Source organism: Falco naumanni, chromosome 4, assembly GCF_017639655.2.
Source record: "Falco naumanni isolate bFalNau1 chromosome 4, bFalNau1.pat, whole genome shotgun sequence".
Classification (NCBI taxonomy): Eukaryota; Metazoa; Chordata; class Aves; order Falconiformes; family Falconidae; genus Falco; species Falco naumanni.
This window is the reverse complement of record NC_054057.1, coordinates 91,468,588-91,495,609: the sequence shown is the minus strand read 5'-3', so window position 1 is coordinate 91,495,609 and position 27,022 is coordinate 91,468,588. Positions and strand designations below refer to the sequence as shown.

Here is a 27,022-nt window from a genome sequence, read left to right as displayed (position 1 = left end):
ATTTGATTCGCGTGTGGTATCTGGCTAAACTTGGTGTGTTTTATAAAAGAAGCCAGCAAACAACAAACTTTGGTAAAAACAGGTGAAACACTACTAGAAATATAATCTTGTAAGTGTCTGTAAACTACCAGTGCCAGTTTTCACTGAATTCTACCAAAATGTGTTTCCAATATCTGCTTTTGGACTTTGTAGGTTTGTTCAATGTCATTAATACAATTATTGAGTCTGGACATTTTTCGTACAGATGGAAGATCGTCCTGTGGCAGTACTGGTAGGTATGGCCCTGATCTAAGACGAGAGTGAGAATTTAGACCTGAAGTAGTGCCTATAACTGTGCAGGCCCACGTTACTGGAGTAACCTTAATTTCAATGCAGAGGTAGTTCTAAACTACAGGTTTTGAAGTTGGATGCTAAATTTGAGAGCTTTGAAGACTGTGTCATATAGATGCTGAAGAAGAAAATGTCTCTCTTTGAAGGACCAGGGGTCTAACAGTGCCGTTTATTCCACTGGGGCAGCACACGAACTCTTGCTGTGTTTTTGTACGATGATCACAATTTCTGAAGCTTATCCTTTTCATTACGTGTTTTTATTAAAAATAATAGGAAAACAGGATCTCATCCTGCATGTGCCACCTTCAGAAAGCAGAACTGGACTCGGGGGTTGGGGGAATCTTTAGCAATTTTCAGGCATGTTATTAAATCTGACTCCTAAAAGCGCTAATAAAGAAAGAAATGGTGATTTGTTTGCACCGAGAGGGCATGCTGTTGGTTGCACCAACAAGGCTTCATTCATTACTTCTGCATTGCAGCTCAGCCCAACTGGATCCAGAAAATCAGCGATGCCCACGCAGCCATAGAGGAGAGCGTGGCCTGGGAATGCCGAGCGAGCGGGCGGCCGAAGCCCTCGTACCGCTGGCTGAAGGACGGGGAGCCGCTGCTGCCCCAGGTGGGCACCTTCCTGGGGAGGGGGCTCGCGGGCGCTGCCACTTTTGCACCTCTGCGTGGTTGATTCCTTTGGGAATAGAAGCAGGAAGGGTGGTGGGGCTCTGGGATGCTCCTGCTGCATAGGCGATGCTTGCCACGCCTGGCGGGCACCTCTGTGCGGCTTCAGGGGGTGGCTGGTAGTGACAGGTAGGACACGCAACAGCGCTGCCCTCAGAGGTCCTCCCTGAAAGGAGCAATCCATGATACAAACCTAAAGGTGGAGAGGGCCTGGTGAGGAAGAGGGAATGGCCACGTGGGACTGCAGAGCCTGCAGCCAGAAATGGATCGCCCTGGGTGAAATATTATTTCTTTTAGTTTATGATGTTCAAGTTTCTGGTGGTCTTTACTGGCGTTCCTGCTCCTCGTGCCAAGCTGTGTCCCTGTGCGGGTGACCAAGAGCGTGGCCTGCCATCGCCAGGGACACAAAATGCTGCCCAGAGAAGGGGGATGTGCAGGAATGCCTGCCCAGCTGTTTGCTGGAGGTTTATCACTCAGCCCCACGATCTCCCCGTTACAACCACCAACACAAGTCACCAAAGCATTGGTTTCGTGGTAGCCGGCATTTTTTTCCCTTTGCTTATTGTGAAAGAATATGGCATCCCAGATTTGATCAAACCCTGATGAAGGCTGCTCAAACATTAAATTTCCACCCTACAGCCAAGTAGAAAGCCAATAGCTCTTTATATTACTATTTTTTTTTTAATGGTGAAACTCCTGGGGAGGGAGGGAACACTTTGCTGTACTTATTAAAATTGATAACGCAAGCTCCATATCCTTAGGCTGACAAATGATACTCGGGTCTTTTGTTCCACACACTAATTTTACTTGCTTCATGCTGGTCACTAGCAGATGGTCTTGTACTTAAATCACATTACTGGCTGATATGAAGTAAAGGATCATTAAATTATTAACATCTATATTGTTTTCCGTAAACTGCAGAACATTTTAAGTATTTCTCTCTGCACTGGCTAAGATGGCAGCCAGCCTTACTAGCCTTCATTGCCACATACACTCATAATACTGTTGTTTTAAACGTTTCAAAGAATGCAGTTGGCTGTGATGTGCCATTGTGGAACAAAAGTGCATTTTTTGATTCAAGTTTATCTACTTGAAAGGGATATTAATCTAAATGGTTTGGGTATTAAATCAATGAGAAGTCAAGGGAAAGTCCTCCAATTTAAATTGCATTTACCAACTACTGTATTGGTTTTACCGTTTAGTATCTAACCTAACATAAATTTAGCTGGCAGAGAAATAGATTGGAGCATGCAAATTCTTCCCATTACTGCTACTTTTTTTTTTTTTTTTTTTTTGGTCCACCTTGGTATAATATATAGCACAACAACTGCTGGGTTTATGTTCCAAGGAGGGATCTCGTTATTTACTTTTTATTTGTTTTTCTGTGTCCTACAGGGCAGAGTTCAGCTAGAGCAGGGCTCGCTCACGATAACAAACGTCAGCCTGTCGGATGCCGGCATGTATCAGTGTGTAGCGGAAAACAGACATGGCATCATTTTTGCCAGTGCAGAGCTGAGTGTCATAGGTAAGTTCACTTTCCTGAACGCCGCAAACCTTCCAAAACCAGCAAAGCCTTCACCCAGGCTGGTTTTACCAACTTTCAGCATCTGAAGCAGAAGTGCTGCTGTGGATCTTTGACAAGTTTTTTTTAAGTAAGGCATGGAGTGAAAACTTGAAAAAGCAGATAGACAGAGAACAGAATTTTTTTGCATCGTCCCACCTTCGCGTATTCACCCAGGTGGCTGAGCACAGAGAGCCGGCAAGCGCATTCAGCCTCTTGCTGGTCAGAAGTGTTTATGGAGAAGCCCAGGTATTGGGGTTCAGGGCACGCTGAGCAGTAACTGCCTGCTCGTGGGCTGCAGGGACTGACTCTCGTGAGGAAATGTTGAAAACCCACCTGTCTGAATAGACCTTTCACCACCCTAATGGCAGTCATTCCGCTGCCGTCCCAAACCCTTGCCAAGAATAACAGCTTCTGCCTGACCTGTCTTGTGTACACCTACTCTGCTTGTCCCCGTTAATATCAGGAGCAGCTCCTGCAAATCCAGGTGGTTAAATACCTGATGGGAGGGGGTAGAGATTACAGAGCCAGGTTCTTCTCAGCGGTGCCCAGGGCTGGGACAAGAGACTGCACACAGACTGAAACACAGAAAATGTCATTTAAACATAAAAACTTCTTTACTCTGAGCTTGGCTGAACACTAGAACATTTGCCCAGAGGAATTGTGGCATCTCCGTCCTTGGAGATGCTCAACATCCAACTGGACGTGGCCTCAGGCAAACTGCTGTAGCTGCCCCTGCTTGACCATCTCCAGAGGTCCCTGCCAGCCTCAGCGGTCCTGCCAGTCTGTACCTCATGCACAAACATTGCTCTAGTGCAAGTGACAGGCCTGGAAACAGATGTATCAGCACAGATACGTAGTTTCAAAGGGTTAAATAGAATTCATGGTTATGAACTAGCAGGTTTAGTTGTTTTCAAAGGAAACATTCAATAGCATCATTCCCTCCTTTGTCCTGAAGAACAAAGCATGAGGTCTTTCCTGCTCATGGCATTTTCAATTATCAGTCATTTTTTATCAGCAGCGATAGATGCCTGTATTAAAAAAATAAAAAATAAAAAAAAAATCATTTGAAAGATTGTCAGTGTTGCTGTTCAAGAAAACTATGATAATGCTCAATAAATTAGACTTCACGGTGCTAAGATTTATTGGACGTATTACTGTGTGAAAGAAATCTAAATAAACCCACTGATGCTTCTCTTGTCTATTCAAAACCCTGGTAAAAATGAGCCTTTGGGAGGAAGGCAGACCTCAGAAAATGGAGGCTTAGCCCATGCTGGTGGGTTCCTCCTGTGCCTCCCCATGCCTTTTTTTTTTGTTTGTTTGTTTTGTTAAGAGCTCCTGCTCTAAAACTTGCCAGAAAACTTGATTTGGGGTGAATTCTTATTTGGGTTATGCAGTCTTGCTTCTGTATGTTACGTGAAAAGTACCAGCATGGTGTGCTGCAGCTTAATTTTTATAGATCTGTGATTTAATTTGGCATATTTTTGAAGAAAAACAGCGTGTTTTCCTTTTCACTAGAGCTTTCGAAGGTCGTCAATATTCTGAGGTCTCACTGAGATATGTTAGCTTTTAAACAGATCTTTCTGAGTATAAAAATGGTTATTTTAAGAGGTCCTGAAGTTAAGTACTTGAAATGATTAAACACCACTAATAGCGAGTGAGACTTATAGCAAAATTAAGTGAAAAAGAGAAATGGAAAATTACAGACAGGGCTTTTCTCAGAGTGATTCTTCTCTATTATTGTTGCCAATTATATTGCCTGGAGCCTTCAGCTAAAACCAGGACCCTGTTGTGCTGGGCATTGTAAAAAGTATAGTAAGATGCAGTCATTGACTTAAAGATTTTTCAGGATAATGTTTAAAAAAAAATTAAATAATGGAGGGTGGGCCTAGAGTGGAAAAAAAAAAATCATTTAAATCCCCATTTTATGAACAAGGTGTGAAGAAATGAAATTCATTACCCCTGAAGTAGCACAGGGAAGCTGTGGCAGTGCTGAGAACCGAGCCCAGTTTCTAAGTGCCAGATGACATTTTGAACATTGCAGAACAAAACCTGTATCATGCAACAACTGTACCTCACACAGGACCAAGAGGGAAGTAGCAAATGACTTGCAAAAAAGCCGGTCTGAACTGTTTATTGCAGAGATGGAAATAACAGTATTATTCAATAAATCTATTTTGTTCATAAATTTTGTCCAAATCACCTGAGAAATTATTTCCAGAAGTGATAATGTATTAGTTATGACAATAGGACATAAATAATAATCCGTCTGGTTCTGAACACGTTGGTGGGAAGTTGTCCTCGTATGCCTCCTATAATTTTGAAATGTTTTATGTAGCCGGTGTTGGTTTTCAGGTGGTTCTTTTACAGTCTTTAATAACATACCTGTCTTCCTCTATGCTAAAATAAAGGTCAGCTGTCTATGATTAGACACGGAAGACAGGAAAGCGCAGAGATTAGTGAACTCTGAAACTGGAAGACAAGATCTGTTCGATCCCAAAGCCCATCCCATTAGCACTGCAGGATTATGGTTTTTTTGACGCTTTTGCAGCAGGAACGATATCCAAAAGAATTGAGGCAGATGAGATGCCCTAAGGAAAATGAATTTGCTTTCTGTGTCACACGGCAGGTTTTTGTCTCCCAGCTGCTTCAGGTGAGCTTTAGATCATTTTACAGAGCATCAAGCAGATGCAGTGCACAGTGATCTAAACTCTTGCCTCACAGGGTGCAGCAAGAAAGCAAGTCAAGGAAAATGCTGCAAGCTGGGGAGATGCGGGGATGGTGCTAAGCGCAGGGTGCAGGCATGCTGCTAGCAAAGAGGATGGAGAGAATTAGAAAGGGACTGGGCAGAGTCTGCTGCCACTGATCTGTCAGAAAGCAAGCTCCTGTCAGCAACGAGGTAGTGAGCAGGGCAAGAGTTGTTCATAAAACCCTTAAGCTGCCTCACCTGTTTGCTTTGAGCTTTCTGTATTGAAAAAATTAATTATCCTACTTGATATAAATAAAACCCTCTAGTCGTCTTTGGAGAGTTCACTACCAGAATCAGTCTGAAGGCAGCTGCCTCAAAGCTCTGCCTGTCATCGGGTCCCATCAAATAAATCATTAAAATTCCTTTGAGGCAGGAATCAGAAGCCAAATTATCGTCTCCCTCCCCAGCCTGCCTAACGGCCAGGCTGCAGACTGTCTGCAGGGCTTTGGTGGTTGCTTCAATGAACATCTGACTGTTTTTCACAAAAGAGAAGAACATGCCCTAGAGGGACTAGAAAGGATGATTCAAGAGTGCCTTGTACCCTGGTGCCTGCTTAAGTCTTGCCTTGTTTTGCTTGGCTCAGAACCTGGCCGTGTCAAGGTCTCCCACCCTTGTGGCAGTAAAATAAAAGACCCAGTTCTTGCAGCAATTATGAACATAATGCATAAAAATGTCAACTTTTCTGGAGATACTATCATTTCTGATCAATTGTATGGATTCTGCGTTTCTGACAACTTCCCTGTATGCTGCTGCTCTGCACATAGTGATGTTTGACAAAACGATGATCGTGCTGTTATGACACAAAGAAGGAGATACATTATACAGTTCATGCATGCATAGTTCTTAGGGGTGCTGCCCCAAATAAGATGTGTGTGACACCGGGGTTCTGCTGCCTGCTGAGGTTACTGGGTCCTGAGGTTTGTAGTTGAGTGTGAATTTCTGAACAACCAAAGAGCTGAAGCATCCAGGTGCCTGTTTGCCCCATCCGTACATGCACAGAGTTCATAAAGTCAGATCATTTAGGAATTGCAGGTGAGAAACAGCCCTGGATTATTGTAATGTTCAAAAGAGGCTGCCTTTGGTTTCTCCAGAATGAATTCTGAATCTTTTTTTTTTTTTTTTCCAGCTGTCGGTCCAGACTTTTCCAAAACACTCTTGAAGAAGTTAACTCTTGTTAAAGTGGGTGGTGAAGTAATCATTGAGTGTAAGCCGAAAGCTTCCCCTAGACCTACTTATTCTTGGAAGAAAGGAAGAGACATCCTAAGAGAAAATGAGAGGTAATGTTTTAAAGTAACCATTTCTTTCATTAGCTTGCTCCAACCCAGGGATTTTCAGCAATGAGAGCTAAATTTGTCATTAATAGCTTCCCAAAATTGACTTGCAAATAGATGTAAGAACAGCTAGTGTTCAGTCTCAAGGAGTTTTCTATTCCCATTGTGTTCATCCCAGTCTCTGTGTACTGTTAAAGCATCCCTGCCCAGAAGCTGATAACAATACATTCTAAAAAGCAAATATTTTGCCTCTGCATTGCTCTAAATAGCCAGTGGTTTTCAAAAAATTTCCCAGGAGATAAACCACTCCACTGCAAATTACACTGCTCTGGTACATTACTCAATGTCCTGCAAACAGGAATTATTTGGGGTCAGTAATTAATTTGGCAGCCTTAACGCCTGAATTGGAGGCGACCTTTTCAGGCTGGCCAAGTCTTTTTTTTCTTTTTTTCTTTTTTCTTTTTTTTTTTTTTATTATTTTAAAAGGAGAGCATTAGTAGGTAGTAGGACCCTACCTTTCAAATTCACATGCGTGGTTTTGCAGTAAGTTGTTGTTTACTGTATAGAGGCGTGGTTGTGTTACCTGTCCTGCTCGCGCAGCCCCTGAGAGCGGGACCTAGGGAGCCATCCTTGACAGTCCTCCAAAATGTCATGCACCACTAGGACTGGTGAGGAAAATCCTGTCCTATTAGTAAAGGTCAAAAAGCCAGAAATTACAGGAAATTGTTACTTTTAAAGGCTTAAACCTGTTAGAGCTGTTCTTTTATCTTGGGAGGTCTAGTCTTGCTCCGTTCAGCCTGCTTTTAATGTACATTGAAATATATATTATGGTGATGTATATGAAGAGTATGTGAAAAGCTGCAGTTCATTTAAAGCCAGATGAGTAAAATAACGAACAACCTATTTCTAACTTGTTTGGCTCCTGTTACCTGTTCTTTACAAAGCTGTAGTCTATGGACTGTTCGACTTTGTCTCTTGGGATAAGAAGAGTTGGTTGATCAATTGCACTGAGCCGGGGTATAAAGCTACGTGAGGTCAAAGTTATAATAGATCAAGGTTTATTGATTTTTAAAACTGAAATAACTTGCTCTTCTGGTGAAGATTGTGCAAAGAACAGGAAGTATTAAATACTGGAAGTTTTGGAGTGTCAGCCCCGTGAGGTCCCATTTGTGTCCCTGTCCTTGCTGGCACAGTCCGTAGCTGAAACACGCTGTTTTCTCTGACACTGTTCTCCTAGGTATGGCCAGTTCTTCCTCATTTTAGTTTAGGAGTGAGAGAGAAAACGTTAGTTTATTTGAGCAAGGTCTCAGGAAAGGAGAGAAGTTTGAGTGCTGTGTTTATTGCTTGGTCACTGCTGTGCAGTGCTGACAACAAAGTGGTTATTTCATTTGTTTTAGCGCTACTCTCTCATCTGCAAACTTCCCTAAAAGTTGAGCACTCTAACACAGCATAAACCTCTGGATTCTGATTTCCCAAGGGAATATGGCTCATGCACTGGTAGCGTAAGGCTGGGTGGGAGCTCGGGTTGCCTGTGCGTTTACTTACAGATATCTTTGGTACTGGTTATTTGAACTGGCTGTTAGATATTTCAGCTGGTTTCCACCAAGGTTAGGAGAGGAAGAGAGATACCTCAAAACCAGCAGGTGTCTTCAAAGCTTTATGAAAATAGCCAGCTGGGAAACGGAGGCACTGTTATTTCCCCTTGGTGGAACACTGTCCCCTAAAGTCACACCCCAGTAACATGAGGGAGCCACACCAGAGCACCCCTGGAGGGTGCAGACATCTGTGCAAGGCTGTACCTACAGCCTTTTCCTGACCAACCTTCTCCCGAGGCACGTAGGCGAGAGGCAGGTATAGTCATAAAAACATGCTAAGTCATCTGTACCTCTCTGCCCGCTGGTGACAGTCCCCATGCCCAGGCTTCAGGCAGTGGCTGGGAGGATGGGCTGTGAGTACAACACGCCTCTGAGCAGCTTGGTGCTGAGCTCAGACGAACCCACTGATGTGCCGGTCGTGGTGTGGTGGCGGGCTCGCCGCCACGCTGCCCCTGCTCCCCCCAAGCACACCGCACCAGAACCGGGGGCCTCCCACCCGGGCACCAAGCCCTGAGTGGGAAACCAGACGTGAAATGTGCCCAAGCAGGTGTGAAATTTCCTGCTACTTCAGCCCAGGGGGTTTCTGCCAGCCAGGTCGTCCAGCGGGGCCTATCTGGCAAAAACATCTTAATGAGCACCGCTCCGTTGAGTTGACAGTTGGACCTGGTTAGTTCTTGTACACGGTCGGTTGTGTCTCTCGTGGGGACAAGGGTGTTGAATCCTCGCCACTGCCTTGATTAACCACACCGTCCTTGTGGTCTGGACCTGGATGCTGTGTGAAATGCTGAATTAGAAAATTATATTGCCCTATACGATCGTGGCATTGTTCATCAGCACTGCCTGACTTCACGGGCAGGAGAGGCCAAGTGCCTGGTCCTCTGCTTGACGTTGCTGTGCCTCTGATTTCTTCAGTTGCTGAAATATTATCTCCTTCCCGGTATCCTGGGGGACAGCAGCATTGGCTGGAGTCCAGTCCTTGTACTTCCCTACACCCACACTTACATGTGGGCTTCAGACAAGAACTTCCTCGGCTGCTGAAAAAAAAACTGTTGAAATATAGGAAGAAAGATGCCAAGAAAAGCTGTTGCAGAAATTTCTTCATGTAGGGGCACAAAACAGAACTTTTAGATGAGCGTGGGAGAAGAAACTCTGGTTAAACTGATGTTAGGGTCCTTGGAGTTTCAGAGAGGCACCTGAACATCTGGATACTTCTCCAAACTGCACTTGATCATGTGAAGGTTAATTGATATAGGTGGTCTTTTCAGTTCCAGGTGGAGTTAAAAGCAACGTTAATGTATCAGTCCTTCCTTTGAATTCTGATGTGCAACCTGACAGCTACCATGGCGATTGCTTGAGCGTTTCTCCTGGGGCTTGTGTGACTTTTCAGGTGGAGTGTAATTCTGGGGACTCCTTGCTGGACATGGAATTAGCGTGCATCAGATTTTACTGCTGGGACTCTTGCTCTGGAGGCTACTGCTGTGCAGGAGGCAAAGCTAAGCGTGTTCAGTGTTTGCCCAGACAGCAGAGACTACCATGGAAAAAAAGAGAGCTTTATTGTTTTAGGTTTCATATCCTTCTCTGGAGGCTGAGGTAGCGTGTACTGCACCCCTAATGAATAACATGCCCTGAAGGTATCTCTTACTGGTGGTTGAGAACTGTGCAATTGTGTTATTAGAAATTCCGCCCTGGGGTACAATTATATTATTGCAGTCATTAAAGGCAGTTCATCTCCATAATAATGGAAATCCTGCCTGGGAGGCCAAACTGAGTCAAAATGATGTTAGTAGCCTGGCTCCAGAAGGTAAATTTTCTATAGAAACAGCTATAGCACAGATACAGATATATTGCAGATGCTGCTTGGAAACAAAGACTGTTTCTGTATGGGTAAAGATACAGAGGTTGTTTTCTGTCCTTGATCTTCCCTTCGCATTGTGGTGCAGACCAGCTGTTAACGCTCTGTGGGAAAGGTCCTCAGTCCTGCTAATGCCGCTGCGCAAAGCGGCCTCACAGGGCCACTGGTGGAGTGAGAGCAGGTGAGTGTGCTGCGGCCACAGTGTTCCCCACTGTGGTGGTCCAGCCCCGGCTGGCGACCAGGCACCGCGCAGCCGCTCACCCACGCAGGGATGGGGAGGGATTCGGGAAGGAATGTAAAACCCGAGGGTGGGAGATAAGAACAATTTAATAATTTGGACAGAAAAGAAAGAACAGCAGTAACAACAACAATCATTGCCATCATCATCATCGCAGTTATAATGGAAGGGTGGGGCAAAGGATAAAATCCAAAGGCAAAGGGAGAAGGGAAGACCAGTGATGCGCAGGACAACTGCTCGCCACCCGCTGACCGATGCCCAGCCAGTCCCCCAGCCACGATCCCCTGGCCCCGGCCAGCCCCCCAGTTTCTGTCCCAAGCACGGTGTCCCACGGCATGGACTAACTCTTTGGCTGGTTCAGGCCAGCTGTCCTGGCTGTGTCCCCTCCCGATTCCTTGTGCCCTTCAGCCGCCGGCTGGCAAGGCCCGAGAAACCAAAAAGTCCTTGACTTTGTACAAATCTTGCCCAGCAACAGCTAAAACCATCAGTGCGTTACCAGCGTTGTTCTCACAGCAGAGCCGAACCACAGCTCCTAGGAAGGGAATTAACTCCATCCCAGCTGAGAGCAGGACACCCACCTTCCACACCATCGGGACAGGAGGCGTGACTGAAGTACCGCGGCCCTTTGGGAAAGCCTGGCTCAGGAACAGGGGTACCTTGAGTAGGAATGGCCACCACAGAGCTGGGCAGGCTGCATCACTGCAGACAGTAGTGCACAAGCAGTGTTCAGGACCCACTTGCCCCAGCACACTGCTCAGGCAGAAGTCATTTTACCCTTTTAGGATGCACTCTTGTGCCTATAACCTGGAAGTCTGAATGAGTTGTTGAGATCTGCAGCTGGCAGGGAGTTGTTCCAGAAGGCAGCAAGCCCAGGGAGCTCAAAGTGGAAGCAGTGTCTTCTGGTCATTGCAAAACTGTGATGTGTTTTTGGGCGTCTTATGGGGCACGTTCCTCAGAGAGAAACATTTGAGTTGAGTTCAGAATGTTTCTCACTTACCATTTGATTCTCCTGTATTGATATTTCATATTCATTTTCATGTCTATCCTCTGATCTTTTTATTCAGACTTAACAATGGGAGAGAAGAGGTTTTGGAGAGCTGGGATCCCATTACCTAGGTTCTCTTTTCTCCTGAACAGCTACATCAATGTGACTCAGAAGTGATGCTGGACTGAATCCTGTGAGATCGAGGTGGGGACTGTTGCTGGCCAGCTGCCCAGAGAGGGCTGGCATTCGAAACCAGGCAGAAACTCATCAAGTGAGGAGGGCACAGACTGTAGAACCAGGACTTAACATTTTTTATTTACATCTCAGCAGCACTTTGGTCTTATAATCTTAAGCCTTCATCCCCCTGATTTTTTGAAATAAGGTAGTCAATGTCAAGTGAGTTTTTGGATATAAAATACATAGCATCTCAGGCATTGTATACCAGAGATATAGGCATCATACAGGCATTACATACAGAGACATGGTCTTCTGCAGTTGTTGCACCATGCAAAAGACAGACAATTTGAACTGTGCCTATACTTTGCTCCAAAGCTGTCTCAGAAACCAAGTCAATCATTCATAGATATCAGTGGGAGTTACAGAGGTAGGGATAATTTTACGTGAGATTTACCAATATAAAGCAGAAATCCATAGTTACCCACAAGTCTGGAAAAATTTCCATTAATTGACAGCCCCTGTATAAGTGAATGAAAGCAAGTCCTTAATGGAGGGCTTTCCTTTAAACTCCTGAAGCCAAGCATCCTCCTGTCTGTGGTTATTTCCCATTTGTGACAATTATTTCCTGGCATTGCACTGCATATATTTTTCATCAGCAGGAGTGGGAAGGGAAGTCACAGCAGTCAGATTGTTCTTGCAGGATTTTTTTAATCCTTTCATAATAATTCAATTACATCTAATGCAACAACATTAGATAAATTTGTTACTGAGACTAGTGCTTTAAAACCTTTATTTTCAGGTGATCTTATCACAGAAACCTTTCAATTTCTTCATAATTATGAAGACTCCCACAGAGAACTGTGCTCGGTTGCAAGTGCGAGTAGTTCATCCTTGCAGTGGTGAAAATTGGGAGTCACTGCAGTCGTCAGTTCATTCATTCAGCTTTCCTGGGTGCAGGGGGGAGAATCGGGCTGTGTGTGATTAGAGACAAATCCTGGAGCTACATAGACCGCTGCCAGCTGAAATTAAAATAAGCCTCTGTCACATCTGCTCCCACGCTCCAAACTGTTGGAGGAACATCCTGCAATGGAACTGTAATTCTCTCTGAACTGTGCACCAGAAAGCATTTTTGAAATAATTTAAAACACTTAATTCAGCAGTTAATTTAAAGCAGTTCATTTCAAAACAATTAGATCTCCCTTAATTTTCATATGTTTGTCTATAGCCCACGAAAAAAAACCCCACTGCAGCCCTGAAACCTGCAGGTGCTGCCGGGTGGGTGTGCAGCACCCGGGGGCTGGGCGGGAGGAGCTCTGGGCTTTAACCTTGGAGCTGAGACTGGTCCTGTCATCCGCGCCGACACACTGGGGCACTTTGTCACTCCATGGTGCAGGCTGAACTGTCTTCTGATAACATACCACCCGAGGCCGTTTTGTTGGAGTATCTTAAGAAAGTTTCTCATGAATTTGGTCAAGGGATGTATTTTGCTCGTGGCGTGGGATGATTTTGCTTGGAGTAGCGCTGGAAGGGATGGTTAGGGCTGCTTGCAAAGGGGTGGCTTGGTAAGGCAAGGCTTGCATCGCTTCCCTGCCAGCCTTCCCTCTTTTCTCAGGTGCTTTTTTTGGATTTAGGGAAATGACTTTTTAATTTACATACCATAATGGTAATAATTACATGTATTTATTTCTCACAGAGCGTTTCGGTTTAGATCTCAGTCTGTCGGAGGGCCGCACTGTCGTTCCTGAGAGCCGAGGCTGTGGCTGGAGCGGGTGAGGGAGCTGTCCTGCTCCGCTCTCGGTCCACCCTGGCTGCCCACTGCGCTCCTGCTCCTCTGCCCCCCAACTGCAAGCTGTGTGCAGGAAAACCAAGACGGCTTTTGTTTAGGGAAATTCTGTATTTCTGCCAGCCTCGTCAGCCAATGTGTTGATTAGCCAAAGCAGGGGGACAGGCTGTGGTACAGCAGCTGGGTGGGAAATTTTGGTCTGGGCTAGTGCTTGCTCCGGTGCCTGCACGGTGTGGGAGAGCCCTGCTCCGGGATGCTTCGGAGCATCGCTGCGAGGAGGGCAGCAGGGCCGGCAGTGCTGCCAGCTCCCTCATGCCCTTGGTAAGAGCTGTGTGCGTCAAAATTTAATGTGTATTCCTTTGAAGTAAAAAATGTTTAAAATACTTACACAATGGTCTTTACTCCTAATGTTCTCCTAGAGCTATTGGAAGTCACATTTACCCTGCCACCAGACGTGCAGTGGGTCTAGGACAGAAAAATAATTGTACTTTTAAGCCCCAAAACAAATTGCCATTCTCCCATTCTTGTTCATGTAAAGCCCTTACATCATTAGAGCTGTTTCTTTTCTGTGAATATACAGTGCATGCATTGTTTATACAGTTTAATTGTAAGGAAAGAAATTCATAAAAAACAAATGATGTTCTGTGCTGGTAGCAAAGAATATGAAAGTGTCCAATTAAACAGCCACTCAGTATGACTTGCATAATAGCAACATCTGTTATCTTAATTAAACAAGTTTCTGTATAAAGGGACCCTCATAGTGCACTTTGTTAGAGCAGGATCTGACCTAGATACTCCAGGCACACTCACTATCTTCATGGAAATTTTCCCAGTTGGTCCCATTATCTTGCAGTCTTGACAAGCTTTGTGATATATGAGCACACTCTTGCACGCACAAAGCCATATTGCTTAAAGCAGGAAGATTTATATATATATATATATATATATATATTTTAGCTGAAAACCAATAAAAGCACAGAAAAGCAACATATAGTGGCATTTACCCATTGAGTTCAGTCACAGAAGCATTTGGAAATGTAAAGAGTGCTCAGGTAGCTCAGACCTTGTCAAATAATGTTCAGGAGGGAGAAGGCACTTCCAGATTTGTGTTCAAAATTGGCTTATGTGCTTCAGGATTTAAGTAATTTAGGTTCAGGTTCTTCCAAGTATTTCATTGCTGCTGTCCACCATAGCCTAGAGTTGGAGATGATCTAGAAGGGTAGGTTCAGTTTTGAAAGTCCCAGTGCCCTAGGAACTTCTGAAAGGCAGGTGAGGACCTGAGGCCGGGAAGGGGAAGTGCGAGTCCGATGCGGACTCGGGGCTTTGTGCCCATCTGTGTACAAAAACCCGAGGAGAGCCGCCCTGTAACCCCAGCCCCCGCGAAGGTGACGTGCTCTGCGGCTCAGGGTGCGCCGGGACAATCAGGAGCCCCGTGCCTGGGGCTGTAGCACACCCGGCAGCTGTAGCTGAAAAGCCTCTTGGATGTGCTAATGCACAGCTGTGCCTGCCGGCTTATTAATACGGGCAGTGAATGTTCATTTGTTCATAAAGAACACCACCAGCCCAGGCAAGTGCTGCCAGCTGCATCGGAGAGGATGCTGAAGGATGTCCTCAGTGCCCAGGCCAGCACAGAGCTGGCAGGAGCCACGAGGTGAAGCCCAAAGCAGCAGCCTCTCCTCCCAGGAGCTGGAGTGGCGGTGGCCAAAGGAGAGCAGAAAGCTCTCAATTGATTGGGGTGTTTTTTTCCCATTGTCTTCTGCACTGCAAAACTGTTCAGCAAGACTTTTCTGGGAGAGGTTAGCCGTGGTTTTCTGGAGAGTTCACATCCTCAGGACCTGCTTAAAAGGGTTGTTGATTTACAGATCGCTCAGGTATTATTTTTGTAATGGGAATTTTAACATGTTCACTTTGACACTATGTCATTTTGAGAAGGAAAAATTATGAAATCAGACAAGAAGAGAAAGCCTTTTCTCTTATATTTCAATGTGTCTTGAGTTTAGCAGGTTGTATAAATTCCAATTTTTTATTTGTTGCCTCAGACTTCCTAATTAGTGGTTAATTGCTTTAAACAGCCAGAAAGAAAATGGCAATAGGACAAACAGCACATCTTTCCCAATCTGGTGCCAGGGTACAAACTGTAGTAATATTTTTATACTGATTACTTGAGAGATGAATTGCCAGCAATGGCTTTTGGACACACAGTCTAGTGACACTTCAGCAGAAAATAAAACCTCAAAGGATGCTTCCCATCATTGTTTTGCATTAATTGTGTTGACTGTCTTGGTTTTTTTTAAATAAAGCACCTTTGCAATTTCTTTAAGGCAGACAGGTAACCAAACCATCAATAACTTGTCGGGTTTTCATTACATCCTGCCTAGGCAAAATGAAAAATGACACCCTGCAAATAGCTTTTTGAAGTTTGAATTGACAATGCAGCATTCATCTTAGTTTTCAAAGGCAATGGCAGAAGACAGCTCTACTTCATTGGAACATCTGAAATAACTGGCATGTCAACTTACTTTAACCAATTTTCTGCAAAAAGGGAACTAAAATGAACCAGGAAACCACTTGATTCAGTAGTCAAGAGGCCTTGGAAAGCAGTTATAGAATCATAGAATGGTTTGGGTTGGAAGGGACCTGAAAGACCATCCAGTTCCACCCCCCTGCCATGGGCAGGGACACCTTCCACTGGATCAGGTTGGTCCAAGCCCCATCCAGCCTGGCCTTGAGCACTGCCGGGGATGGGGCACCCACAGCTGTCCTAGGCTTGAAGGTCTCATGGCCATGGACTCTTTGTTTCCCAGCTGGTTTTGGCTCTGTGTTGTTCTGGAAGATCACTGTTTAACCTAAGTTTGTCGTGGCTGTGGGTCCATCAGTTCAACACTAAACACTCGTCGTTTAGTGTGCACTAACACTGAGAGCCAGTGATCTGTGTGATCTGAAATCTGCCGGTGAAAACCAGTCAGTTCTGCTGTACCGTCACCATCTTCTTGCTTCCTAAGGGTAGTTACAGGGACCTGTTTTCTTTCCGTGTGTCTGGCAAAGATAATAAATCCTGTTCCTCTGGTAGTTTGAGATCTCTATCGTATACTTGTATGCACAACCCTGTGAATGGTCTCTCCGCAAAGCTTAGCTGTCCATCTGTTTTGCTTTAGCAGCTTTCTGATTGTCATCAGCTTTGTTTAAGTAAGATGCTTGCTAACAAGCACCTTTCCTCACCGCTGGTGGTTAAGTTGGTGATTTCAGTTCATTCTTGCATTGTTTTTTCCTTCTGTTCTTGAGCAAATGTCTATAGCGAAAGGATACCTCAGAGGAGTTAGAGATTTACTTGGAATCCAGATTCGGTGCAATTTTATTTTGTATGTAGGATGATCACTAAAATTTGTGCATTCATTTATCTGCCCCTGTAGAGCTCGGAGATCATTTCCTATAACCAGCCACAAACTGCTGTTGCGCACACCCGAGATGCTGGTGTAACCCCAACCTGTGCCAAGTTTCAGCTGGTGTTCCAGGCATGAGACACTCTCTCACACCTTGACACGCTCTCCTGTAACATCAGCAATCTGTTCCTATTTCCCCAGCAGATTATTTTTCAGCGTGGGTTATTGTAGTATTCATTGATACACATGTAGGACATCATTACTACCGCTGCTGCTGCTGGAATGAGTTTGTGACCACAGCCCAGCCGTGGTTGACCGAACTGGCGGCGCTGCTGTGACCCAAGGTATCTAGAGAAGTCAACAGGCTTTTCCTTATGGGCTTGTTTATTAATTTTTAAATTAGAAATTATTTTATTAATTTATTTTTATATTTATATAGTTTAATGTTTCTATTATAATTAATTTTTAAAATTAATAAATTATTTTTTAAAGTAGAACCCTGCATGCAGAGGTAGGCAAAAGGGGAGGGTGAAGTGCCCAGTGAGCCCCATCTTGGAGGCATCAGCCCTTCAGAGCACAGTCAGATGTGTCCCATGTTTACACATCCTTAACAGGAACGCTGTCACTCACCGCATGCTGTTAAACAGCTGCTGCTTTTCCTGCTTGAGGTGTCTCATCTTTATCATTATATTAAATTCATCTCGAGGTACCGTGCATACGGCTACAAATTATTTCTCCCTGTCTGTAAAGATGCTCCAGGACGGAGTGAGTTCCTCCCCGCGGCACTGTTGTGCCGGAGGCGGCAGGACCTGGCTCCCGGCAGCAAGGCAGGTTTCTCTCTGTTGTGAGCACACGCTGCAGCCAACACTTTCAAAAATAAATGTCTGTAATTAGTCTCCTAAATGCAATTTGAAATGGATGTGTGGTTCACGCTTGTCCACCAGTTGAAGAAAATACTAACAGTGATTTTAGTAAGTCTGTAGCATTTTGAAGGAAAAAATTATTAACAAATATATCTTCTCCTGGATATTCTCATGACTAAGAGCAAGAAGGTAATGATTTTGCAGTTAGGGCCGCACTTTAAAACGCATGTTTTAATTCCAAGGCAATAATTATATGTCTACAGCAGGAAAAGGAGTCCTAATGAACTTTTTAGACAACCTACCAGACTTGGTAATATTTTTGATGATTATTTAAACATCATTTTTAAGTGATGTAAATGTGTCTTTGGATCTTGCGAATTATGTTAATGTCAATTACAAGCGGAGTGGGTAATTTATCTTTGTACTGTGGGCATTGAAACTAGAGGGAAAGATGTGTTATCTTTGAAAGACTATGCCTTTGGGCTTCTATTCGGGTGGTATCAGCTGGAACAAATAAGCTGAGAATGCTTTTACTGCTTCTGCTCTAATCTCACGAATGCTTCCAGAAATGGTTTGTGTCAGCAGCTGATGCACAGAAAATTTTGCACGTTTTTTTTTTCCTCATAAGAGAATAATTTTTATGAGCTTCCATGGAGTTCTCTTTAATGCTTCTGTTCTCCAAACCTCTGAAGCGTTTGCTGTAGGTAGGGGGGGATGGCTTGTCCTTGCCCGGGAAGGAGTTGTCACTGAGGGTGGCTGGAGGCTGTGCTTCCAAATTTGATTCCTCACATTTCCACTGTCCCTCTTCATAGAGTAGGAGAAGTCACTTAATCTCAGTGCCTCTGGCTGTAGGCACTGGAAGAATGAGCACAGCAAATACTTCACCGAACATTAGGTAGACTGAATGCAGTAGTGGCTTCGCAGCACCTGCCCCTTTCTGCGTGAGGTTCCCATTGCATCCTCAGGAGCCTGCTTTGCGGCGAGCAGCCTGTCTCTGGGTGGGTAATTGTGCATGAAGGGACGTTTTAGCCTTTCGTGGGCCGGTTTGCAAGTGTGCTTTGCTTTGCCCCTCCACTGCCACCAGCAAGAGCTGCTCCAAGGGGAGTCCTGGGGCTGCCGGTGCAGAGCACCCCCATCCTTCATGGTGCTGTTGCGGTGTTCACAGTTCACAGCAAATGGCCAAATAAGTCTGTAAAAATAAACTGTGAGGCTGAAGAGTCATGTCAAAGGGCAGTTTCCCATGGGGGGTGGTCTTTATTTCCCACCAAAATCAATGGAAAATTGGATCTTTGTACATTGGACGCTTCTAGACTTGCAAAATCTTCCCATATAGCTCAAATATCATTGCCTCATGTCTCAGGAATGAAAGCTGTAAAAACAAGCTCTCCTTTGCTTTACTCAGATCTGCTTCCTCAAATATTTATTTTCATGACATGGTCTTTCTTACTGTATTTGTTTTATTTTTCTGCGTAGTGAAAAAAGAGCAGTAAGGGAGAGAAGGCAAAAGGTTTCTATTATTTGAAATTCACCACAGCCGCCTCCTTTCCTTCAGGGTCCCTAGCAGTGCTGGTGTTTGGTTTTCATTTGTTTCTTCCTGTTATCAGCATCCCTTAAGAAAGACATTTTGTAGAGAACTGTTCTTCTTGGATAACCTAGGGATATTTTTATATTTGAATTATGACTCTAGGCATCTTCAAACAATTTACATGAAATCTCTAATATCTGTAAGTGCTCCCTTCTTTCCCTCCCGATGCACCACTCCTTTGAGATGAGGTTTTGTCACTTCCAGACTTGTCTTAAAATTTACGGACAAAAGTGAGGATGATGACAAAACACAGCTTTTGTGTTTATAGATATTAATATAGGCCTGGTGGAGTATTATTTATTTGGACTGCTTCGTTACTGCAGATAAACAATTTCTTGAAAAAGAGAATTGTGGGAGAACTTAGGATGCCAGATCCGTGACTGCTTTAAGCTGATACTGAATTCAGTGGAGTTATGTTGTTTGATGTTGCCAAAGGGGCCCCTAGTATATTCTCAAAAATATTTATCTGAGCAAAATATGTTCTTTTCTCTCTCTGGGATAATATTTACATGTTTTTATGATAATCTGAAAGAATCACAGTTTATATTCTCCTCACCTTTAATTCTTCATACTTAACAAGCCTGTAAATGAAAAGCCTGAAATGAAACCACATTTACAGACAACGGTTCACACTCCTGGAAGAAGTGTTCTTAGTATTTTCTCAGAGATCAATACTGAGAATTAAGTAAGAAAAGAAGTGTAGTCCTCTGTATTTTTCAATGCAGCAAGGCAAGAGCAGCTATTACATAGAGGATCTTCCAAAAGATTAATTTTAATTCTTTGTGCTTTCCTCTGGTAGTCCCAGAGCACAGACAATGCCAAGTCAACCCCAGTTCTGTGCACCATGATGTCTAGCCAATTCACAACTGCTGTAATTTAGCAGTAAACCTCCTGGTGTCCTTCATGACTCCAATGTACCAGTAAAAATGGTGCAAAGGTGGCATCCCTCAGTGCCTTCTCCAGCCAGTGCTTTCCCTTGGACAAAATAGATCTAGTTTTTAGACTGAGAGGCACTCCCACGACAGAGACCCCAGCACCCCCGTGTAGTTATGCCACACGCAACCTCAGGAGTTCAAACACTGCATCCTCAGGCTCTTTAGCTCCATTTAAAATGTGACTCCAGCAAAGCTTGTGGGAAATTTTCTGCTGAACTCAATGCAACAGGATTTTACCTCAGTTTATTTTGAGCAAATATAGTTCTTACCTGAAAATTAATTATAGTGAGTTTGCTGTTAAGAGACCTGCCAGTTGTCATGGAAAAGAAAGGCCTTATCTAATGCTTGCTTTCACCAAGACATGCACTAAATTAAATGGGCTTTGACTGAGGCTGTAAATTAGCTCAGGCTTTTCTGTGAACCATGAAAAGACAAGTAGTTATAGACAAATAAGTACCGAAGCAGCTGTAGGTGGTTATCTAAATCAAAACTAGCAGGTGCTGGACAAGGAGTTGCAAGTGCGTAGAAGACTGCGCGGTATAACTGTGCACATCAGTTGTGAGTTTAGGTGGATGACCAAATGGAAACGATTGTAATGCTGATGGACTTATCCTAACAGCTCTTAGACGTGGAGCAGGCTTGTCCCATCTGCTCATGTTGCCTGAACATAGCCCTCAAGATGTCCCACCTTGGTGGCAGTGTGGACACCATCCCTTCCTTACCTATTTTCAGAAATGTGTGAAGTTTCAGGACTTGGGCAAAGTCCCAGCCTGGAAAGCTTGACAGGGGATGCTGAGCATTATTGGCCAGTATTGATGCAGGGTGGGAAGTCTCAGATGATGCAGCAAGGCACTGCGCGGGGGTTAGGGTCCAGGGTTCTGCCCTCGCCCTGTCTTCCCTGCACATCAGGGACCATCAAGGGTGTCGAGCAGAGCCCCAAGAAGTTGGCTTTGACCTCAGCATATACTTTAATGAAGATTAATGTCATGAAGCAGAAAGCTCTGACCTTACTGTTATTTATTTATGCAACATAAAGGTTGTAGTCACACAGGAAGACAGCGTCCCAGGGCCACAGAAATTCTTAGCTGTGGACCATACTCTGAACCAGCCCGTTCTTCAAGTGACAAGCAGGTACTCGTGAGCAGTGTCCCTGATTTCAGGAAGGGCTATGCTCTGAGCAGTGAGTTCTCTATCGCAGCCAAACCTGTGAGTACTTGTAAATTTTACTGTGTTTTCCTGAAATAGCCTAATGGCCAATACCGCATTTATGACATCATTTTAATAATCCCAGTCTCTGCCTCATTGCATGGGAAGCGTTATTAAAAAGGTAATAAACTGCTACAAAGGCATGTGATAGAAATAGAAATAATTTGATAAATAATGCAATTGCCTGGAATCATTTACATTTGCAGTAGAGTTGTGCTGTGAAGCAAAGTTGCTGTTAGGCTAAAAATTGCTCTAGATATTCCTGTCTATGAGCTGTGCATATGAGGCTGAGCAAATACTCCGCTGAGACTGCAGTCGGGTCTGCCTGGTGCTTTTGCTTTCTTCGGCTGCTTCCAACCCACCCAGCCCAAGCAAGGCTCTGAGGATGGACAATAGGCCATTCATCATGTCGCCTGAAATACACTGTTTTTCACAGGTACATTTAACCTAAATCCTCTCTCAGAAGACGGATTATCTCTTAGAAGAACTCTGGCACCACAGTCTCTTTTCAATAGCCATGTCAACCACTGCCACAAAGACTGTACATGAAGGGATCAATGGTAGTTTTATCTCAAATTGCACTCAGTGTGTGTTTCTTCCAGCTGACATTCATTTAAATGCTTACTCTAAGACATCTTTTCTCCCTGTAATAGAAAAAGGATCGGACATCCTAAGCATTGTTTCCTGGGGGCGGGGGGGGGGGGGGCGGAAATATTTACTTGGCTAAGCATGAAATATTTCAGATGCATGTGTTTAATTAACAGTGAAAGCAAGTGTAGTTATGCTTGTCTTTCATAAATTAAAATGCTAAAATCTTCAGATAAGAAGCAACATAGGTTATTTCATTGCAGCAGTGCTAATAAAACCATTTGAGAGGGAAAAAAAAATAAGTCATTTTATAATTATAAGCACTTTGCTTCAGAAACACTGGAGCTCTAATCTGCAGTCCCATAGTTGCGCTGCTCGCCTGCGTGCTGCATCCCTCGGGAATGCAACTGTTGCTGTCGCACACACAACCTGCCATATGTACTGCGTTTGTAGCCCATTCATATTCCACATGTTTCCATCTGCTGAACAGAAAAATAGAGGGCAAGCTGAGAAGAATGTATTGAGGGATACCCGCACTATCATCTGTCTGGTGCAGGTCTTCTGTCAGTGATGTGTGTACGTTGTGAGTTAGAAAATAATTCGCAATGAAAAGGTTAGCGCATGGACCTGCTGCTCATCCCTGCGAAGGCTTTCACCGGGCGGCTGCAAGGTGCGGGAGAGGTCGAACAACCCCCGGCTGTGCACTGCTGAGGTATTTGCTTCTTGGACCCGCATAGATTTTTCTTTTATTAAACAACAGAGCAAGATGTTACAGTAGATACGATTAGCCTGGGATTTTTAAGCAAACGCTGTGTCAAAGCATGAGGTCAAGCCTGAGCAGCAGGTCATAGGCATGTTTTGGTAGATGCAAGTGATGCATCCGGATGCCCAAAGGTCAGATTTCCTTGGAGCTGGGCTGGAGGTAATTACTGATACTCAGTTTTATGATGTGCTCTGGGAGTTTGCAGTTTTCAGTCATTTATATTCCAAATAAGGGCTTGATCTCGTTTTCACAAAGTCAGTGATAAAACTCTTACTGATCTCAACAGGACATATTCTATCTGTAAATGCATATGTTACTGACTGCAAAATATTTATCTGCTCCTGGGAATCCTGCCCAGCAGTGGGGGATGCTGTGGTGAGCTACATGAATCAGACCATTTGTGCTTGATTTGGGGTTGGAGGTAACACAGCCTGCTGGTGGGTAACATATCAGGTATGGCAGATGGATCATGAGCTGAAAACTAAGTGCTAATAGATCAGACCAAAATCATTATACGCTGCTGGTTTTTCTCATGCTGCTCCAGCTCTGCCTGACCTCTGCCATTCATCTCCAGCTGCTGCTGGAGACACTGAGCAGGTTCGTATTGCTGTCCTGATCCAGGCAGAGGGCTGTGCTGATGTGGCCATGATGCCAAGGTGGTCCTTTCTAGGTAGCTTGGGTGTCTTTGCGTAGCAGAGCTCTGTGCAGTTGTAGCACACGCCTAAATAATTGCCATCCATAAAGATGCATCTTTGTCCTTCGTGTACTTTTCAAGGTTCACACCAACCAGACAAATGCTTTTAGATGCCTCCATTGCTGCTGAGCTGGCAGAGGGCACACGCAGTCATCAACATCAACATCATGCAGCATCCACAAGAAGCTGCTGTGGAAAGTGTGTGCCCATCGGTTTCGAGACAGGCTTCTTTAGGGTAATGCAAAGTGTTCAGCTTGTAATTTTTTATGATTGCTACAGCAGTGGCAAAAAAAAAAAAGGGGGGGGGGGGGGGGCAAGGAAGGGTAGGGAGGGATGTTTTTCAGCATTTTTAAAGGTCCTTTGTCCCCAGAAGAGTTTTGATCAAAACACTGACAAAGTCAGCTCTTCCTGGGGTAGAACCCAAAGCTTCGGTTTAGGAAACAAACAATCCTTTTATCTCCTAATTTCAGATGTGTCTCTGCTCTCTGTGGACCTGAAATCTCCAGTTGACAACACAGACCAATAGATTGTCTCTTACGAATGCTATGTTTAAAATAGATGACCTTTCTTTATATAAGGGTGCCTAACTATCTTATATCGTCTGTTTTTTCAAACGGGTATTTTTATCTTCTTTGATTTTTCTCTGATACTAGCAATGACCACAAGCCAGGTTATCGGTAGAGCAATTGCATTAGCCTGTATGAGAAGAGATTTACATTTTTTAGTTATTGTTACCACTGTGGTGGTTAGAAGTGTCAGGGAACCCAGAGCATTCAATAGCAAGTCAGTAGCTCATTTTATAAGTTTGTAGTGGTTTGAAGAGAGGTGCATACTCAGCAACCAAAACTTTATTCTGAAGTAATGTGTGTTTATCGGAAATGTCGTTTATTTTTATGTCTTCCTAGGCATCTTATTAGAAAACATTTGGGGGGGTATTTCAGAGAAGGAAGAAAGCATACCAAAGAGTACTTCATTTAATTTGAACTTTATGTCTTGAAAGAACTTTCTGAGCCGAACTGCTGAAAGTGGTTGATGAAGAGATGTTTGCTTTCAAGCCAATTAGCAGTTTGAGAATCCTCAGTGGCCTAAAATGAGCGTCTTCTCTCGTTTAATGCAGATATGTCTGCAAAGAAAATTTGTGAATTAGCAAAATCAGTGAAAGTCCCTCCTACTTCCTCAACTAACTGTAACAAATTTCAAAGTGTTAAAATAATTACTTGTTAACTTCTAACACATTGGATTCAAATTAGAGGACAAAACATTCAGTGTAGAAAAGCACCTTCAGCAAAAAGAGCCACATAACCATAAGGCCTCCTAATCAATGAGACACAGTAAGGTTTTAATGGGCTGATTTATTTAAAAGAAATTTAGTTAACTTGCACAATTATTTGTCAGGTTTAATGCTGGTCGTTTACAGGGGTGTGCAGGGAATTGCTTAGTTACCTGATGAGAATTAAATGTGCCTGGAGGCTCTCTGGGGGAAGGGTTTGGGACTTTGGAGGACTCAGTGCAAGTGTCACCTGAACTCTTTGCAGCATGTTGCCAGGGTTGAAGGATGTGTGTGTGTTAAAATCGTGAAGCCAGCGGGGCCACGGCTTTCCGCTTAAAAAGGGAAGGCAGTAACGACAGGACTGGCTCCCTGAGACGCGCCAGAGATGATGGGGGATTGACTGTCCTCATCTCCTCATCCAAAGGTGGTCTCTGCAGCAATCCAGTCCACATTAACTGCCAAGTAATTTTACAATGGGAATAAAGATGAGTTAGAAGGAAACCAATAGCATGAGAAAGACAAAGACAGAAAAGGCATTATGACTTGATATTAGAGCTGGCTTCATCAACAGATACAATTAAAATGATCTATGGAAGAGATTACCCCATAAATAGATTTCAACCATATGGATAAAAGTAAAACATAAATAAATAAAAATAAAATCTCAACTGTACAGAAATAGTCTAAAACATCACTTTTTTCTGGATTTCTAAGGATGGCAAAAATGCCAAAGGAGGCAGTGCAGAGCCTGGCAGGGGCAGTGCTGGAGCAGGGTGGTCCTGCTTGGGCTGAAGCATATTGCTGAGCTTGTTCTATCGTTTATATTGATTTGAATTTTAATGCATGCCAAGGGCACCTTCAGCTTTCTGAAAGGCACTATTGTTTCCGAAGACCTGAAATTGATAACAGCAGTAAATAATTCCTTGGGATCTCCTGGTGCTGCTGCTTCCCAGGCTTCTGCACTGGAGGCCAGTGTGGCAAGTCCTGTGCTCCAGCAGACGTTTAATGTAATACGTGCATTGATTTGTGCCAACATAATAGTGAAGATAAGAGACAAGTAGCCGTATGCTGCTCTCTTCCAATTATTGAGCTGGAGCAACTGCTACAGAAGCAAATATATGGCACTGGACTCCTGCAAAAATAAATTACAGTAGTGAATGTTACTGACTGCAACAATTTGGAGACCTATAAGCTAGGTGAGAAACTTCTATTAATATCACTGCTACTGATGTGTGAAATACAACCTCTGTCCCTGGCCTCTGCCAGCTGGCCTGCATGTTGTCATGCTGCTGCAAGAGCAGGTCAGGGAGGGCTGCCAGGACAGCGATCCAGTGGCTGCTGTCAGAGCATCTCGCACCCTCTTCCTCCTCCTCGCTCGGTACCGTCGTTGTAAAGATGCTCAGACTGTCCCATTTTTCGAAGCAGGACTGTGCATGTGGGCCGAGCAGCCCGTGTGTGCCCATCAAGACACAGCATGACAAAGGGCACCCGCACCGGTGCCCTTAGGCGAGGTGACGTCTCCTGAGTCTCACTGGAGACCATGTCCAGCTCGGAGGCTGCAGCTGGCTGGAGCCTGGGGAGCCCCACGGCTGATGTGGGCAGATGTCCCTTGCACTTGTGGTCGTGCCTCGTGTCATGCTGGTACTTCTTCAGCTGCCTCAGCGCTGTCTCATGGCTGCCAGAAAAGCCTCAGGCCGATTTCATGCGCTCTTGGGTGGGAAGAGCCATCTTAGCATCTCTGCAGCGGTGCAGGTATCGTTGGCGAAGTTTCTTTCCTCCTGATTTCTCAGCCCAGTTGTGCAGAGTTTGATTGGCATTAGAGATGCAGGAAGGCTGCTTTCCTTACTCTCAAATTAGTTAAATTGGGAAATAATTGAGCAAAAAAAGGCAGGATTAGCACAAGATTTTCAGCACAGGTCTGAAAGTGGCTGGAGGGGAGAAAGCAGATTGTGCTGCAAGGCATGATTCTGAGCAGACAACCAGGTATTTTGCTAAAAGCAGTGGTATTTGGCTGGTGGAAAGGCTTTTCTGATGTGTCCTTAGATTATGCCTCCACAGGGCACAAGGCATTAATGTTTCTATGGGATTTACAGGGCAGAATCAGGTTTTCTGTTTTCACTGACTTGGAGCAGAAGGAAGTGGCAGAGGAGACAAAGCTGACTGCGAGCCCAGGGAAAGCCCGACGTGCAGCGCTTGTGCAAGAGGGGCCGGGGGTCACCCTGGGGATTAACCCGTCATCCTCACCTGCCTTGTGAGCCTTGGAGCCATGTGCCACTGCAGATAACACCACCATTTTGGTGGGGGGTGCATATGTGAGGAGGGGGTGGGAATGAAATAGGATTTTATTATATGTTTTTTAACCTGCCAGTGCAGCTGCAGATGAGCCCTGCAGGCTGAGCTCTGCTGCAGGCAGAGAGGTGGAGAGCATGGAGGGGAAGCTTGGCAGCGTGGTACCCTTGCTGGAAAGCCATCAGCCGTCTTGAAAAAAAGCAGCAGTGAAACACCTGCTTCATTGCATCTGTTCG

General features: G+C 44.5%; 1 protein-coding gene across 6 annotated transcripts in view; it reads left to right on the top strand.

The window, feature by feature from the left end:
* CNTN4 (contactin 4) overlaps positions 1–27,022 on the top strand; it is a 336,631-nt gene that overhangs the window by 269,581 nt on the left and 40,028 nt on the right. For all 6 annotated transcript variants that reach the window (XM_040593681.1, XM_040593676.1, XM_040593679.1 and 3 more), the window contains 3 exons: positions 810–946; positions 2,398–2,527; positions 6,439–6,589. In XM_040593681.1, the coding sequence (XP_040449615.1) occupies positions 810–946; positions 2,398–2,527; positions 6,439–6,589 (418 nt within the window). The remainder of the gene's footprint in view (positions 1–809; positions 947–2,397; positions 2,528–6,438; positions 6,590–27,022) is intronic.